Below are 18983 nucleotides of genomic sequence, written 5' to 3' on the forward strand. Positions count from 1 at the left end.
GTGGTGCGGGATAGCTGACAAGCCACTTTCTACATCAGTTTCCACTCTGACCTTTTGCTTTTGTTGTTTGTATAACTAAAACCCTCGCATCACATGCTTCGTACCCAGGGAGGTCTGTTCCCCATTGGAGTTTTCTATTAATGTTTGTATTTGATACAGTTTGCCAAAGATTTTGTTGTTGTTCTGCATGTAGTTCTCTTGGAGTTGCTTAGCATTTCTGCAGGACACTGCATATCTGAAATGTTTTGTGAGCACAAACTTATCCTGTGCAGTAGAGCAAGTAAGAAAAGTGAAGGAATGAGAATTGCATGCTGCCAAATTCAAGTATAGCTTCTAGTAACAAATTATTTTGAGTTTGAAGGTACTGTCTTACTGGTCTTACTGAAAGACTTTTTTTTTGCTTTTTAGTAAATCCTGTCCTCAGTTCTAAGCTTTCCACCTGGTTTTAGGTTTCTCTTGGAGCTATGATCATGTTTATGCAACATTTCTCTGTTTTCTGTGCCTGAAGTTAAAGAAGGATACCCAAGATACTCTCACGTTCCATCTCATGAGACATCTGTAAACTGCATCCTTATTTCACCCTGTATCACTGCCAACCAGGGGAAACTTGGGAGAGGGACTGGGAGAACACAGACAAGCAGAGAGAAGAATTTTCCTTCTTTGCACTGAGCTCTCTGGCAATATGTTGCATACCCTTCTAGTGATTGGCTGCAACTGGTGAAATTTGGAGCAGAAAACTGCCACCTAAGAAACAGCTTGAAGGCTGGCAACGCCTGCTTTGTAGATTATGAAAGAACCCCATATTTCTACCAGTTCATACTCAAAATGATTTGTATTTCCCAATAAAACGTATCACTGTGGTTTTGATTTTTTTTTTTTCTGGTTGTCACAGGATGAACCTATTAGCCCAGCCATGCCACCTAACCATACCTAGAAAAGTCACTAAGTGGTAAAGGTCATTTTGTCAATTTGGGCTAAAGGAACTATTTTCATTTTGGTTTTAAGGGCCTAAAGTTGAAGAGGTTGCTCCATGCTTTTCCAGTGTCTTGAAAGGATGCACTGTGAGTGAAGGGCAAGACTTTGTGCTGCAGTGCTGTGTAGGAGGCATACCTGTGCCTCAGATCACATGGCTTCTCAATGGTAAGGAACACCCTGGTCTGCAATACGTGCATGCACCCACTTACATTCACAGTCTCAAATGCCACTCTGATCAGTACATAGCATGGCTGTGAATACTGCACTCTAACTCACCATAATATAATACACTAGAACCTTTGAAGAAAATCAGTTTATATGCAGGTAGTGTGCAAGAAGGATAGTGGGATTTTGTGTGTGTGTGTGTGCTTTTTTTGTTTGTTTGTTTGTTTTGTTTTGTTTTGTTTTTCTGCCTTACTGCAGTTTTCCATTATGTCCAGGAGGGGACTCTAGTGACAACATTGTATGCAGATGGTTTTCCTGGGTTTCATTAAACGAAGTTTTCACCATGCTGCAACAAAATCTGTGTTGCTACTGTATGCTGAATCATATGCTACCCCCACTCCTTTGGTATGAGCCTCTGCTTAGAGAGTAGCAGGTTGGCACCATGATCCCACAGGAGAAATAAGTCCTAAGCAAAATATGTACCTTATCACCTTCTAGGGTTGGAAGGAAATCTATGCCGGATTCCACTCATCATTCAGCTGGGCAGATCATAAATGTTTTTAGCATCCATATGCCTAAGATAACAAAATCACAGTTTTTCTCATTGTTTGTCTACTAGGAAGATGTTCCTTGAGATCCAGTGCTGCACAGAAATGCCTGTAAAAAGTTGATTAAAAAAATTATACATAATTTTTTATTTTATTTTATCAGGGTCTATAAGCTCCTCCCATGTTCTAATTAAACAATTGAACATGGAAGCTTCCTTAACAGTCCCTTCTTGATATCAGAGTTGGACCCAAACTTCAGTATTTTGCTTAGATTTCAAATGATTTCAGAGATCCAAGAGACCACATGCTTTGACTAAGGTCTTTTTCAGTTTCACATCTATTAAACACCAGACAGATTTATTCAGCTTAACCCTCAAGCACCTTTGTTATTCCTGAAGTGCAATGGATTTTTTTGCAGACTCCCCCAGACTATCTATCTTTGTGTGTGTGTGATTTAAGGACAAAGAGTAGCATGCTTTGCCATAAAGCTGTTTCCTCTAGGATTGTTTTAAAATGAATTATTTGTACACGATCTCTGGTTTTCTTAAGTCGTTCAGAGTCAATGGGATAACTCAAAAAGGTGGCAGGGCAAATGAACCATGACCTTGAGATCGGTATGTTCCCACAGCCTGGCCTGTTCTTCCCAATAGCTCCATGTCTAGAATAGAAAGGCCACTGCTTTATTTACAGCACAAAACATGTGAATGAAAGCTCAGACATACTCCCATTGGAAAGCATTTGTTTCTCTGAAGACTACTTTGCAGTTTCTGCTTTGCAGACTGGGGTAGAATCACTGTTGCAACTAAATAATTGTGTCTTGAAGCAAAGAGGGGACAACTCCTACCCATGAGGTCAACCTTTTCAGCTTCATGTTCCAAGGGTATTCCATGCCCTACGCAGTTCCCTTAGTTGCTGAATGATGTAGTTACACCTAGCTGTCATCCACATCACTCACAGCATCTTCTTGTCTCAAATGACTTCAAAGTCTGTGTTACACTTTATCAGGAACAGAGATAACGTCTCCATTGATGTAACCATGCTATCCAGAAAGACATTGTCTCCTGAAAAAATGTACCCTAGAGGTCAATAAACCACAAGTTTCTGTAGGCCTCCAGTATGCAGTGTGCTCGCCTGCCATTTTTCAGTATGTTTGTTCTACTTTGACCTTCCTCCTTTGAACTCAGCTGAGTCTGTCCCTATTCAGGTACAACCATGTTTTTATTGCATCCAAGCTTCTAACTGCAATTGTATTAGTATCAGAAGGAGGCATAAGCATGGTGGGGTTTTTGTTTTGTTTTGTTTTGTTTTTTCCAACTTCCAAACTCCAACTATTTTTGGAATTTAAACCATTTATGGTTCTGTAGGTGAAAGCTAGCTCTGCTCTTAAATAAAAGGCAGTGATGATTCTGAGTAACAGTAGCACAACAAACTATCACAATAATATCACAATAATAAAAATTAGGGACATCATTATTTTAAAGATATAAATACACTTCTTTTATTAAAGACTCCTATATTATACCATTATATTTTAATGTTTTCCTGTCTTGCATCTGATTGTGATACATAACAGTTTGTATACCATTTTGATACAAACTTGAATGGATTATAAATGGTAGCTTAATGCTGCTAATTCCATATATGCTCCTAGGGCCGGTATTCTACCTAACGATCAAATTGGATATAGCAATCTCAATTTGAATGCAAACTTTTCCTTCCTGTCTACAAGATAGCTTGATACTACTAACCACTCATCTTTATATCCATAACCAAATAAAGGAGAAAAGTGTGGTTTTAAAAAAATAAAAAATAAAATGTTAGAATCTGCTGTTCATGCTTGGAATATAAATCCTCTTTGGTTCATAAGTGGTAGACAGCTGAAGAGAAAAATGTAGTCTGCCCAGAGCAACTGCACAACTGTTTGAAATATAACACTTTTTATATGGGACAGGATGTGTAGAGATCACAAGAAAATATCAAATGCAAATTGTCTTCCAAGTGTGACAGCAATAATGGATTTGTTTTTTGAAAGGACTAGTGAGAAAAATATGCATAGCTAAATGAAATAATGAGTGTAAAGTCTAAGTTTAGCAAATCATAAGAAAACAGGAGGGGAAAAAAAAAAAAAAAAGAGCCTAGGCTGGCAAGCGCTTGATACCAAGCTGCATGGCTGCATGTATGCTGCCCAGTTTGCCTCTGAGGTATCAACAGTACCTGAGAACTAAAAGATTTACAACAGCTCGTTACATGCAAGTACTACTTTATATACTGACTATTTTTACCAGTTGTGACTGCATGCAAATTTAAAATATTTTCCAAGCCATACATAGATTGACCTCTCTTTTTAGGGCAACCAAGCCAAAACAATAGATGATGTAAGTGGTGCATTGTCAGTAATTACTTCTTAGAATCTGTAAGGGCAAGGAGTTTCTTCCACATTCATCCAAGTTACACGTACAAGAGCCACTTGATTGGACTGTGGATTATTTTCTAGCTCCTACTCTTCTCTGCAGCTTTACCATCCTCAATTTATTTTTTATACTTTTCCAGGTCTGTTATAATGATTTAAATATTTTTTTCCAACTTTTTAAAGAGAGTTCTTTTGTCCTGATGCTCTAATTCTGCATATTAAATTAAATTTCCCCCTGAATCTTCACCAATTTACTTCACCAATTATTTTTTTTTTTTTTTAATTTTTTTTCCCTGAAAGTAAACCTTTTTTGGTTTTGTTCTGGCCTCACCAAAATTTCAATTTCAATTTATTTTAGCTTCTTTAAATGCTTTATTGCTAACTTCTCTTTAATTTGTAAGGATAAGGCCCATTTCACTTTATTTCAAATATATCTTTTTTCTTATTTTTTTTCCAAAGTTAAATTGAACATCTTTCTGATGAATTTAAAAACAATATGATCACAACTTTAAGCAGAACAATTCTCTGAGTAGTGTTTTGTTTTAGGATAGCTTTATGATCTGTCCAGAAAGCTTTTAATAAATGGGCCAGGGGAAAATTTCCTTTCTTCTGGCATAACATGCCAGCAGTAAGGTATTTTTTGTTATTGTTTCTACTGCCAAGCTGTCGTGAAGATTTGACTGTTCTGCCTCTAGAGAAGGCAACCTTTCACTACTGGGAGAGTTGTTTTTATTAGATCAAAATATTAGAACAATGGATATAACTTAGAATCTTGCTGTAGGTTATTCCTCAGAGCAGAAATATTTTCATTTTTTTGCTGGGGTCTAATGAAAAGGCAGAATAATGAATAACACTAAAAAATATATATAATATTGGTTTCATTGAGTGGGAGTGAGAAATGGGATGCCCTGACAATTTGCAATTTGAGGACATGGTAAAGGAGACCACATTTTCTTTTTCCACATAGAACATTTATCATATTCGTTTGTTTATTTATGACACACACACACCAAAAAAAAAAAAAAAGTCCATGCAAAAATATGTCATTGGAATTAACAGTTACAACAGCCTGTGTAACTGAGTGAAAGGGATCTCAAAGGAACTAGCATTAAGAATATGTGATCTGTGATCTGCAAAGAAGGTGAAGTGAGTTTATTCTGAAATCAGAGTCTTCTGGGCAGTTGATTAAATGTTTGCCCCAGTTTTTCATGCTGTAGAAAATCTGCTAATTTAACAAACAGATAACTTTAAAGAGAAATAAGTGAATGAGATCATCTACCCAGACATTATACAGTATTTTTTCAAATATTAGATCATGTTGATTTGGATGCATCTATGCATTTCCAAATTGAACTTCATATGCAGAAAAATAGTGCATAGATAATAACTGTCTCCTGTTAACGTTGGAAATCAGAGATGAGAGAAAAATCTGTATCATCATTTAACTTATCCTGCTGATAGTGTGGAGATGTTTTTTTAGAATCCCCAGAGTTTTTTTCCCAAATGTTTTTAAATGACTTTGTCAATTAAATCAATTTTGATCATTCCTTTTGACCGTGATCTCCGAAGTGACAGATGTCCTTGATAAAGTCCTGCACAATTTCTCTGCTTTTTCACCCTTCTCTCAGATGACCCTAGTTTCTCTTCCAGCATGGTGTTTATGCAGATATCAGGCCCTCTTAAGCATTGCATACACTGGGAAAGCAACCAATGATGAGTCAGTAGTGGAAAATATTTAATATGGGGAAAACAGATTGCAGAAGCATTTGAGAAAGTAAGGCTGAGATTGATGATAGTTCCCGAAACAATAGCAAGGCAACTTAAACCAGTCTACACCAACATTTTAGCATGTTCCATACCAATTCAAGGAACCAGTTTCTTAAAATGAACTTCTTTAACAGTCGTGTCACTACAGACCAGACTGTACCTGTCTGCTAACAGACTATACATACTTTAGTGTAGATTGAGTGCCTGGTAAATCAGCCTCTTGGCTCCATCCTAGATTTTGCTGCCTCTCTTGGAATGTCTTCCACTGCAAAGTACTTAATTTAAGGGGCTTCAAGTTCTTCGTCATGCCCTTTTGTACATCTGGACAGTAATACCAGTATCTTTTTTTCAGGCAAAGTACTACTAGATGGAGGCAATGTCTAAGTAAACACACAAGACATATATTCTCTTATCTGTCTGAAAGAGAATCTCTTCAAAACACAGATAAAACAAGATAAACCTTCTTCCTCTTGTTGCTACTAAAGGTGGCATCCAATAAACCTAATGAATGGTGAGATTTGTCTGAAGATCATATTCTGCTTTGTGCTTGGGATGCTTCTGTTTGTAGTCACTAGAGAGCAGTGGCTGTGCATTCTAGTAGACTGACCACTGTTAGACATCCAAATTTCACTGAAAGCAAGAAGTGTTTTTGAAACATATGGCGGATGTATTAAGACAATTGTCTCCCTTTCTGTCTGCAGAACAGCCAATTCAGTATGCCCATTCCACTTTTGAAGATGGAGTTGCAAAACTGACTGTCCAAGATGCCTTACCAGAAGATGATGGCATTTATACCTGTCTGGCTGAAAACAACACAGGACGGGCATCATGCAGTGCTCAGGTCACTGTCAAAGGTGAATACTCAGCTTCATGTAATTATAGCGATGATATCTGCCACAATCATTTAAAACAAACAAACAAAGAGTATTAGATCATTAATGAAGGTGGTTGTAAATATATTCCATGTTTTTCTTAGCTCTTCTCTGCAGGGTTGGTTTTCTCTTCTTCGGAGATGTGTAAAACTTAAATGTTTAGGGACTGTGAAAAATAAAGTTATATGTATGATGCAGGAAAAGGTATTCATGTTCTGATATTACCAAGAGCAGCTTAATGTGGTAGAGAGCAGTGAAGCTAAGGTCTGAAAGAAGTATGTCAGTGTAGGAAAGGACTGTCTCTGCTGAAAGAAAAGAGTGCAGTATTAGCAGTATCACCCATCAGGAAGAAAGTGCTGTGATGAGAAGGTAGCTGGCACCACTTTTGCTTGAACAGAGTTGTCTCAGAGAACAGGGCCAGGGACTTCAATTATGGCAGCAAATGTCACTGTTCAGCTACCAGGAGTTATGAGAGAGAAAGATAACTCTGAGGAGGTATGTGTTAGCTAATTGGAGGAAGCATATCTCCAAATGAGCAGAATTTTGGTAGTGTAAGTACCAGAAGAAGGACGTTGTGAGCAGTTGAGATGATCTGTCATCCCTGAAATCTAGGAGCATCTTCTTTGCAAATATCTATATTTCAATACCCTCAGTGTTGATTTGACATGTTTCATTTGTCTATGAATGACCTAATTCTGCACTATGATCTGGACAAACCCAATCTAAAACAACAGAGATCTCATCTTGTCAGAATCCCATGGATAAATTGAACAGTGAGAGGTAGTATCAATCAGCACTATTTTTATTATTCTTATAATCTCACATGGTATCAGGTTATACAGTTGTATTGTTTTATGGCAGCAGATGATCAGATTCCATCTCCCTCTATACTCAAGACTGTATTTAGTATTTGTCATCTGCATATTATTTTTTCCCCAAAGTTATAATAGTTTGCCACTGCCTGTCCAACAGACAAATGAGTGACAGCTGCCAAGGGAAGTATTCCATTTGTCTAGGACCAAATAATGCCTGCAGCAAATTAGTGCATGTATCTTAGTGGGAAATGTATCATGATGCCTGGGATCCCTGGATTTGTCTTGGTTTGCCATTGTTCTGTGGTGTTTGTCTTCAGCACTTCAGTGATATGCCTGCAACTATTCAGTCTATGTGAATCCACTTAAAACTCGAGGCAAGCTGAAAAATGAAAACAGAGTAATTGTGGTAAATCTACAACTTAATTTCTTGATTACAGAATTGGAAATGCAGTACCTACCCCACCTCCTCAAAAAAGGCATGAAGTAAGAAAACATCGACTTCAAATAAGCCTGAAACTATGTTCTCAAATACATTCTCAAAACCATCATTTATAATTTCTTTGATGCATTTCATCTGCATTAGCTAAGGGGCAACTGAGAGAACTGCACCTCAAGGGAGCAGTCTTTGACATGGGACCTGCTGATTCTTCACTGGGACACAGAATCAAAAAAGACAGCCCCTTTCTCACTAATAATTTCTGAGTTATTTTAGGGTTGGCATACAATGCTATTGTTGGACCACTTAGTGACCTAGCCTTTCCCTAGGTTTCTGTACTCTTCTGAGCTATTTCAGGCCATTTAGGCACTGTTGCACTGATTTGGATTCCTCTTATACTTTGGCTAGTCTGGGGCTCAAAAGCTGTAATGCTACAGTGACTCTACTATGGGGAGTTAGTTCCTCTGTTCTGCATCCTGTTCTGTTTTCTGTGAGTCATGGAGTGTGGAGGGACAAAGAGGAGCAGAATTAAGAACATGCGTGACAGGCATGTGTTTAAAGCTTTTACAGCCTTAGCTGTGCTCTCCACTTCCTCCCTAAAAGTCATTATGTCCTTATTGCCGTGAGGATTAGAGTAACTTTCCCTAACACTCAGATCAATGTGGATTTCCCTGACAGAAATAGTACCAAATTTAAAATCGTGATTTCCAAATCTCTTATCTGTTCATATATTTCCATCAGATCCTCTAGCAAACACTTACTGGTTTTAGGCTTCTTTGAGACCCTGAATGCTGCAGCTAAGGCTTCTCTAAACGCCTGGCTTTTGCAGGCAGATTACAGCAGGAAATCCGTGTACATGGAGGAAGAGAGAAAACTTCATAAATCCTCTCCTGACCAGACACTGATTAGTGGGAAAAAGTCTGTACAAGCTGTTTCTGAATTGTAACTCACCTCTTCTCTTTTGTCTCCCAGATGATTTAAGGTTTTCAGGTTTTATGAAGTGTTCAGTTTGTTCATTCATAGCTAGAGCAATATTTTCCTTTTGTACCTGAAATGTAATTTGTATTTAATCCAAGACAGAATTAATCTTCTTGACATATTATCAATATCAGACCAATGTCAGAAATCAGCTTCTTTCCAAATCATCACTCTTGGCTTTATTGTTATTTATAATTGTCTTTTCCTTCCTTATTACTAAGCAAGATAAATTCTGCCTTGTGGCCAGCAACCTCAGTCCTTCCTTGGTTTTGTATGAAAAAAGCTGAAGACATTTAGCCATTTGTAGGAGGCTTTGGCATCTTGTTGGAAAAATCCCACACTTCTTATGGATGGTGCATTAAGAAATGTATTGGTCTTAAAAATTAAACAAATTCAAACTAATCATTCTTGTGAAGATCACTTAAACAAAGGCAGGCTGACTAAAGGGACACTAGGTAGTCTCTGAAGAAAGTAAGTTAATCAAGGTGAAGCTAATTCTGGTCTTGTGAAAGGCTAAGTAGACTAAATTGAATCCTGACAGTCGTCTTCTCTGTGATGGTGGTTTCTTAAAGCTGAAATACAGGACAGAGATGAGCTCCAGAGAATGAGCAGCACTTTTTTTTTGAAAAAGCAGCCTAGAAAATATCTTCACCATCAGAATGTTTTCTAACTGAATTCTCCAGTGAGAAGCGTGCACTGGATGAAATGCTAGATTAATTAGTCTAATGCAAGAAATCCTGAAAGGTGAGAAACAGTCCAGATTACTCAAACATTGTGACAGACATCCCTGTTCCCACAAGAGTATCATTTGTCACTCTGAAAATATTAGATTTCTTTCTTCACTCAGACTTATACATCATTTTCCATTCACAGCAAAATCAAAGTTTGAGAAGCTTTGGGGCTGATGTGCAAGTTTTTCTGTAAGCTTTTAACTGCTGTATGAGTGACTGAGTTCTTGCTGTTGTTGTAAATTTTAAGTGTTCAGGTTACCTGAAATGTATTTTCAGTGATTATATACTGATGGTTATCATAGACACTGAGGTTGAATATTAATATTATTCAGCTTTTTGTCAAAGTCTTTGACCTTTTAAACTATTTTTTTAATTAATAGAAAAATGTGCCAAGGAGAGGTTAATTGACTTGTCTGTACATATAATGAGTCGGTTAGAGTGCTTTGCTGTAGCTGTGGCAGTTGAAGTATATGGACAAGATGACAAGTGGTAATAACTGGTATAGTTGGAATTAAGGCCAACTCCGAGGCACAGCAACCATTCTTCAGGTCTGTCTCATACCTCAGATAAGCCTTCTGATATGTAATTGTCTCTGTCAGTTAACTATTCACTGACAAGGAACCATAAGTAAGACCTACCTGTAGCAAAGATGTGTCAAAAGGATATTTAACCACCTGACATCCACACCAATTCCTGGGTGTGCTACACAAGATTACAAAGGTGAGGGAGAGCAGGAAGAGGGATGGGACAAATGATGGGATCAATCTATAATTGTGCTGTACAAAATTAATACTGTGTGTAGGAAGCTTTTTTTCCTTTGCAAACAGAGTGTGCATGTAAGAGAGGCAGTTATTTAATTTTTCCAGTGTATCAAGCTGGAGTGCTTGTTACATGAGGGCTGACTACCAGGAGAATGTCCTTCTATCTTACAGTTCTGCCCAGCTATAGATGACAAACAAAACATCTGACCTACTGCAGCTCTTCTTTCATCATGTGGACTTCTTGAGCCTCCTCATGCCAGGCAGAAACAGCATTGATTTTAAGAAGGAGTGTGCAAAGCCTGGCTAGCGATAGCAGTAGCACATGCTTAGAGCTAGGATAGTCTGCTGGGCTCTGTTGCTCTGCAGCCTCCCAGAACTGTTTTGCTGATGCTGCTCTTTTGTATATTGCTTTCTTCAACAGAGGCCTAATGCTGCCTCCCTCAGTGAGCAAACACTACTCAGCAAATGCTGCTGCTCCTGCTCATTGGCTCTTGACCTCATTTCTTCTTCTCTGCCAGCACTGCACTTTCCAGGTTTCACACCTGTTCCTCTTTCTCCCCAACCACTTTCAGTTCACAGGGTTTTTTTGTTATTTTTTTTAGTGCAGCCTCCCCAGCATAAATATCTATGTAGGGAAGCTAGTAGCCCTTGTAATCCGATTACTGTAGTCATTCATTGATCATTGGACAAGCAGATTAGAGTCACCTGAAAGCCTGTCAGAGTCCCTGCTCTAGTAACCAGTTTATCTGAGCACTGAAGGGAGATGTTATCTGGAAAACCGCTTTATTTTGTTCCTGTCACTTTTCTGTCTGGTGTGAGTGGGACTGTAAAATATAAGCAGGTTGAAGAAAGGCTTTCAGGTAGGAGTCTTTTCTTCCACTCATTAGAGACATTGTCTTTAGGTCATGGGTTATTTTCCTTTCTATCTCAGAATGACCTCTCACAGATAGTTATCTTCTAAAGAAGGTAATCACTGCAATAAGCAACCTCTCTTTGAATCCTTAATTGAGAGGATACAGCTTTCTTTCTCAAATATTTCTGCCTAAATTAAGTGAAGTGTGTTGTCTTACTTGCTGAGAGCGATGAAATAATTGTGACAGTTTTTCAAAGCCAATATTTATTTGAAAATAATTTGCTGTATTTGAAGTGTAACATAAATATAAAGAACTATAGAAGACTTTCCAAAATTCAAGAGTCTAGTCTTGTTAAATGTCCAGAAGGTATTCCAGACCAGTAGCCTGGTGGAATTGCTTGGCTATGGAAGAACTGGTTTAGAGCACTAAGTGAAAGCAAGATTTTTTTGTTACTACATTGAAAAGTCAGAGGTAAGCTGTTGTAAGCAGAGTTAATATTAGCTATCAAAGAAACTGTTCCAGTACTTTCAAGAGTGTCCTAAAGTTCTTGGTACAGTACTCTACGTGGGTCAGTAACAGCTGTAATCCTTGTAAGACTGAGCTGCTTTTTTTTTTAATAAATTGCCTTTTTTCAGCACCTCAAGACCAAACATGAAGCACAATGCCGGCTAGAGACCAAAAATGAGGGACAAAAGCAAAACATGTGTGGAAGTTTTTAATGATATAGGATTTGTGCCATCAATATAAACAAAGATCTCTAAAGACAGCTTCTTGATATAAACCATTTCCAGAAAAAGCGGAACCAAATTTGGATGCAAATGAGGGATGAGTGATTGCAGAATGAGCAAAAGTTAAATGGCAGGAATTGTAATAATTTTTTTTTTATAAACAAAGAACAAAGCTGACAGAAAAAAAATAATAATAATTTCAAAAGAAAAACAACAAGAAGAAAGCCCCCTACATCTGATGGTGTTCTGAATTGTGAACATTTAAGTATTGTATGCCAGAATGACAGAAAACAGATGGTTTTGTTAACAGTCTTAGGAATGGCCCTATGTTGGTCCAGGGGTAAACTCCCAATTTGGATTGCCAAATTCTATGATGTTCCAGCTTTAACTGAAGAGTGGAAGTCATCAAAAAACATATAAATCCTGTTAACTGAATATACACCTGAGTAACTTTGAAAGCATGGATATGATCTTACCCCAGAGAATGTTTCTAAAAGCAGCTGATATGGATTAGTTAGTGGGAATTCAGTCAGGCATCAAATTATCTTATTGAATTAGGCTGACTGTAAAACCTTACAGAAATCATTGTTGCGTTTCTTCAGTTTAGTCTTAAAAACTCATCAATGTGTTCTTTAAGCATCTTACTGGGTTACAGTATAGATTCTAGTATTAGTATTCTAGGTTATTATGGACACCGAAACTGAAAACAAAACTCCTCTGAGTGAACTGACCAAACAAGAATCTCATGAATTACATTTTCATTTGCATTTCTTTCATAGTGCTACTAATTTTCTGAAGGAAAACTAAACAGAACAACAACAACAAAATAATAATATTATTTGTCCTTAGCCTTTTCTCCCAGATGAAAACATGAAGAGGGTAAGGTTTTTTTCCTATGTGCCAAGTCCAACCCAGCTGTTGGCAGGGCACTTCCACTAGGCATAAATGCTTGTATGCTGCTTAGACCCATCTTACCTTCTGCCCTGTCTCAGCCAAAGACAAGTACTGACCCTGGAGAGCAGATGTCATGAAACTACACTGTTGTGGACAGATAGTAGTGAGAAGTATCCCATCCTTGTCCTACTACAAGAATGTCATTTCTTACTGAGTCAAGAAGAATTAGCAGAAAGCCTCTCCCTACAAATACAGGTCCCCATGCTGTATATTAGCAGGTCCTGCCTTGTCTTCAATAATTTTGCAAGTCTATGCAGTTCTCTTGCCTGAAAAGGCAGAATTGTCCACATAACAGAAGCAGCATAACAGGGTTTGTAGTGTGAACATTTGGGTTGCAAAACGTACCTATCTAGGCATATATACCACTCTAACACCTGTTTTCACACTTCTTTGTAAAATGTAATTTTGTCAAATAATGATACTTTTAGAGGTATAAGGTTTTGATTTTAGAAATTGGAAAAATATTTGGTACAGAGAAGTTAAAGCACTTTAACACAGGTTACTGTGTAAGTCCTAATGAACAAGTCATTCCTTTGAAGTAGAGGAAAGGAACGGAGCTTCTTTTTAGTTGGACCTTGCCTCAACTACAATTCCACGGACACACTTTGCCTTTTTTTCAGGATAATGTCTTAGTCTTCTGTTTTGTTTAGTTTTCCAATATGAATTCATCAAGAAGAGACAACTGACCACAAACAAAGCCATGCTACAACAGCTCTGTTGCTAGAGTGAATTGACCTGGGGAGGGAAGGGCTAATGGGGCTTTAACTCTTTGTTAGTGCCATCCTCAGGGACACTTGCACTTTATGTGACTTGTTCCTGTTGTGCTTCCATTCCATTTCTGCTCACACAGAGCCCGTGCTTTTTCTAATGATCAAAGTGGTATCTCAGCACTTCAATATGCATTGCAGTTAAGTTAAATTCTACCTGTGTGGCCAAAGAGAAATTGACACTGGACATGCAAAGGTGAAATTCTGCCTAGCTGGATGCATGTTTTCACTACAGGGCTAACCTGGGTTGATCACGCGTATACAAATCACCTTTTCTGCAGTTCTCCTTGTCAGACTGGTATAATTACGTTTGCAGCAATGCTGTATTAGTGCAGATATTGGAGTGAATTTCTAGTGGACTAGCTAATGTTGGGGAATTTATTAGCAGAAGGCCAGCTGAGCTGCTGTATAAATGCATTTGGTAGATGCACACACTCTCAGGCCTTCCATGGAGTTGCTGTCTGTGGCAGTGACAAAAGAGCAGCAATCACTTGACGTAAATAACTCACAAACATTAGTCATTAGTAAGGCAGATGGTTCTGAAGGCAAAAGCAAACAGCTCTTTGACTGCAAAAACTTCCAGTGAGACTGTCACTGCAGATTTGGTCTGCTGACTTTGAAGTGCTCTGCAGTGAACCCAGCTGGCTACTTTGTAGTCCTCAGCAGAATAAATGGAGATTTTTGACCACGTTTCTCACAAATAATGGGTCTTACTGGTATTGTCAGCCTTTTGATAGTAGAATTTCTAGGGTGACGTCTCTTTCAAATGCTGTGGGCTGCAGAAGAAACTGAATAGACAAAGCAGAGGTTAAAATGCTGAAGACCTGCTGACATCCCATACAGAGAGAAAGACTCAAAGAAGAAAGAATGTACACAGAGCTGCAGGAGAGGCTGGATGACTATCCTGCAGTGCTGCAGTAAAATAAATAGATTGCCAGGCTGGATAAAGTGGAACTCAGCTTCCTTTATATATCCCTAACCACCCTGGCTAATATAGGCTTAGGGCATTGTTAGTCTAGGGTTAATAATATTTCTGTGCAATGCGTGCAGTGCATAGCACCCAGTCTGTAACTACAAAGCATCCCCCAAGGATATTTAAACCTTCCATGTACAAAGCCCATTTATAACTGCAGAAATAGATGTTGGGACTTAGATATGTGAAAAACACTGCTAGGTCATTAAATGTCTAGTTCTCATGACCAAAGTCTGCAAAATGGCATACCAACCTGTGATCTTTAATAAAGGAGAAATGTCCCTGCATGTCTCAAGTGTATAGAGGTCTCATTTTTATTTTTTTTTATGCCAGTATAAGCCAAGTTTGCGATTCTTGGAAATCTTGCAGAGCATATTTTTACCCTATCACTTCAAGGCTGAGACAAATGAGATGAGTGTCCTAATATCCATTTTCTGCCTTGTTAAAAAAAAAAAAAAAAAGTATTTTTTGGAGATGTTAGCATTGTTAACGTGAGATCTGGTAACAGCTGGATTTATTTACACTGAGAATATTTGGAGATTTGGAGAGGTGAAACTCTTTTCAAAATGACTAATTCATCTGGCCAGGCTGCTTTACAGCTCTGTCTGTATGAATATGCATGAATCTGAGTTTTTCTTTGAAAGATTTTAGTGAAATCTGCTGCTTCTCTCTCTGAGCTCACTCACATGGAGAGCTCTTTGAGTTAAGCATTCCCCTCAGCTCAGTTGACATATTAGCCTCTGAGCCAAAATGATATTTAAACACCATAAATGGTAAATGTTGCTGAGGCAGTCCTTTTGCACGGCTCACGCTAGGCATTATTTGGCAGTTAACCATGTGATTCTGGCAAACAGATTCCTTGAGTATAATTAAATCTCTCATAAGACTAAACAGCGTGTTTGCAGTGTTCTGAACATAATGCAGCAAACTTTCTATTCTTTGTGTGTCCCTGACCTGTAACCAGTTGTAACCCTGATCCTCTGCAGCTGAGTTATTGCATTGATGGTGTATATGTTCAGGGCTGTAGCTGACCCTGCTCGAGCAGGGGGTTGGGCTAGACAGTCTCCAGAGATCCCTTCCGTCCTCTACTTTTCTGTTATTCTGTGCAGTGTAAAGCATGCTGAAGTCCTGATATTTCAACAGGAGATGTCAGCATTCTGCAGCTCATATTAATAAGTCTTCAGTACCTCTGGGCAGGCAAACAAGCAACAAAATTTCTTAGGATAGACAATGTTCATAAATTGTTAACTGTTTTAGCTAGAGGCCATGGAGAACCCAAATTCAGTCTTTGGAAATCTTGAAGTTTGTGTCCTTATCTGGACTTTCTGCTTCACTCTAGCTTCAATAGCAAATCCAGGAATTAAAACGCCATAGTGAGGCTACTGACTCATTTTTTTCCTTCTGTGTGTATAAATTTATCTTTTACCTTAGTAAGTAAATAGTTGGTTGTTACTTGCAGGTATATGTGTATGGTACAACTGATTCGTAGCGAACTAACTTCAGAGCAGCATGAATATTCCACTGACTTTTTCTTTTATGTATACACCTTCAACACAATAACCCACCTCTGCTTATCATTCTACAGTACAAATGTTTAAAGTTCTGTTCAAGCACCAAGTTCTGATTCACTAGGTCTAGGTTTTTAAAAATTCAAGTGTATTTTGGCTCAGGCCCATGGCTAACATTAATATTAGTCTTGCAGTAATTTCCTGTCTGCAGATATGTGGAGGTTAAATTGATGCAAAGTATTTTTGAAATTGTGGTTTAAGAAAAGACAAAGAATAGAAAAGCATATTTTTCACCTTAAAGTTCTATTAATAAAGTTATAAATAAATATCTGATATTGTATCTGTAGAGGGATTAATTTACTATTGATTGCACAAACACAGGAGAGCAGTATAAGAAATGAATGGAAAGTTTTGCATGTGAGGCAATGTATCTCTTTACCATTGCCTTCCAAATATGCTGAGAATCTGTCTTTTTTTTTTTTTTAAAGAAAAAAAAAAAAAAAGAAAGAAAAAAAGGAAAGAAAATAACTGGAAGGGTCTGAATTCTCCTTAATCTCTGTGGATTTAATGCACTAAGTATTTTTTCTTTTTTCTCTAAACACAGATTCAAATGCTTATTAGAGTGTCTTTCTAATAAAAAATGAACCCTTAGGGGTAAGGCAATACTATGGGAAAAGCCTATATTACACTTGCTTTGTAGAAAAACATATGTGGGTATATAAGGTAGTCTTTAAATGCCTTGCTAACTATTTCTGGTCTTCCATGCTAAGAACCAAGCTCTTTTGAGTGGCAGATGTGGAGTGTCTTGTTTGTTTCCCACTGAGCTGTGCATCTTATTACTTGACATTTTCCAACATTCATGCATATTAAAAACCAAGGAAAGGCAAAAAAACATAGGAAACATATAAGTAGGATCATTGTGGTGGCCTTTTAAATCTATCATCTTCTGTAATGCCTTATCAAATGCTTGTTGAAATGACAAGACACTGCAGCTCTTCAGAGACTGCCCCAGCTGGGCTTATGCATTATGCCAGACCACAGCTCTGTGCAAAGAGCTGTTAGACTTCTTGAGCTCGTAATTTTAGTGGAGCCTTTGAGAATTCAATGCTCTATAATCAGGCTTTGAGAAAATCACAGTATTTTTTGTATTATCTTGCCTGATTTGACCTGCGTGAAACCAATAGTTGTGCTTAAAAATTGTGACTTTTTATAAGCTACTGCAAAATAAACTAGTCGCAATCTGAAAACAAGGTATTGAGATGTATCTGTTATTTATCAAGCCCATGCTATCTAGTGCTTTCTGGTGTTTCTCACAAATTGCTTTGGCGTGATCCGCATAGGGTGAACTCCCTGCAGCAGCAGAAGCTGACTGGGGAAAGGAAGAGGAAAAAGACAATTAACTACTCAGGGTAGAAATTTTTGTGGTCACTGTGATGGTATTGCTATGTGTTAACTCTTATATTCCTTGTTTTCATTCTTAGAGGTAAACCTACTCCTAATTAGAAGCAATAAGAAGTAAGAGTGGTGGGGGAGATGCTAAATGGCTGTAGGTGCTTAGAGCGCATTAGCATAATAGGAAGAGATCGGATCTCCTCTATTTCACATCCAGTTAATTAAGCTTGAGGGTGGGCAGGCATATAGCAAAGTCATGCTCTCAATGCCAATGTCAGACAATTTTCTTTAGGTTCTGGATTTTCTTTCTGGTGCCATGCGTCACATGTCTGCAGTTTTGGCTGCAAAAATATGCCCACAGTATTGTAAAAGAGGATGTGCTCTTCTTTGGTTTGTTGTTGTTTTGTTTTTTTGTTTGTTTGTTTCAGTCAGAAACATAGTGGCTAGCAGTACCTGAGTTTGGAGTAGTAATGGTGCTTTCTTCTTTCTTTTCCTCCTTGTCTGGGATCTGCAGCCAGATGAACATTGTCTGCAGCTCAGTGAATGAGTAGTGTCTCTCTTTTCCCAAGTACCCTCCAAAATCAATTTGATTTCTATTTTTCCAAATGATCTGTAAAATTTAAGAAAAGCTTACATACATTGAAAAAACTATGAAAATGTACACCAGTGCTACCTCATGGTAAAACTGAAATGTTAAAGCCATTGTCAGAGGAGCACTGAGTCACTGCATGCTGCTATGTAATAAATTATCAACTAAAAGTATTTACAAGCCTCAGAATTTGAAGATAGTTAAGATTCAGACCTTTTAATTTGCCCTTTGCGTGATTACATCTGAGAAAATGCAGTGATTTTAGACTAAGACTAAACAAAACTAAATAACTTATCTAAAACTAACTCTGGTGTTTTGTGTAAAACATCTGCTAGAAACTCAAGTTGTCAGTAAATCAGTTGGTTTATATTGTTTGTTTGTTTTGTTGTTGTTGTTATTGTTTTTCCTAAATCTAGAAGTTTACAATATCAGATCTTAAGGAAGAATTGTTACATGAAATGAGCCCCTGTGCTTTCTTAATGAACAAATAGTGTTTAGGGACTAGAATTTAAATATTTTTAATTGTTGCTACCTGGTGAAAAAATAGTAGACAATTTTGGTGATATTCTGCCTAAATGATTTGTTAGAATAAACATAGGCTACTGACCAACATATACTATTGAACAACAGTAGCATAAAATCAGATATCCTATTAAATAAAAAATAATTAAAAAATAACATATATATATTAAAAAAAAAAAAAAAAAAAAAAAAAAAAAAAAAAAAAACATGTAGTGGTAGAATGCTTCTGAAGAAAGTC

General features: G+C 37.6%; 1 protein-coding gene across 4 annotated transcripts in view; it reads left to right on the top strand.

The window, feature by feature from the left end:
• MYLK (myosin light chain kinase) overlaps positions 1-18983 on the top strand; it is a 201793-nt gene that overhangs the window by 95401 nt on the left and 87409 nt on the right. For 3 of the 4 annotated variants that reach the window (XM_084524653.1, XM_084524650.1, XM_084524651.1), the window contains 2 exons: positions 1006-1140; positions 6567-6719. In XM_084524653.1, the coding sequence (XP_084380779.1) occupies positions 1006-1140; positions 6567-6719 (288 nt within the window). The remainder of the gene's footprint in view (positions 1-1005; positions 1141-6566; positions 6720-18983) is intronic. The other variant, XM_084524652.1, reaches the window with a different exon arrangement.

The sequence above is a fragment of the Aythya ferina genome (genome assembly GCF_964211825.1).
Source record: "Aythya ferina genome assembly, chromosome: 6".
In the NCBI taxonomy this organism is placed as follows: domain Eukaryota; kingdom Metazoa; phylum Chordata; class Aves; order Anseriformes; family Anatidae; genus Aythya; species Aythya ferina.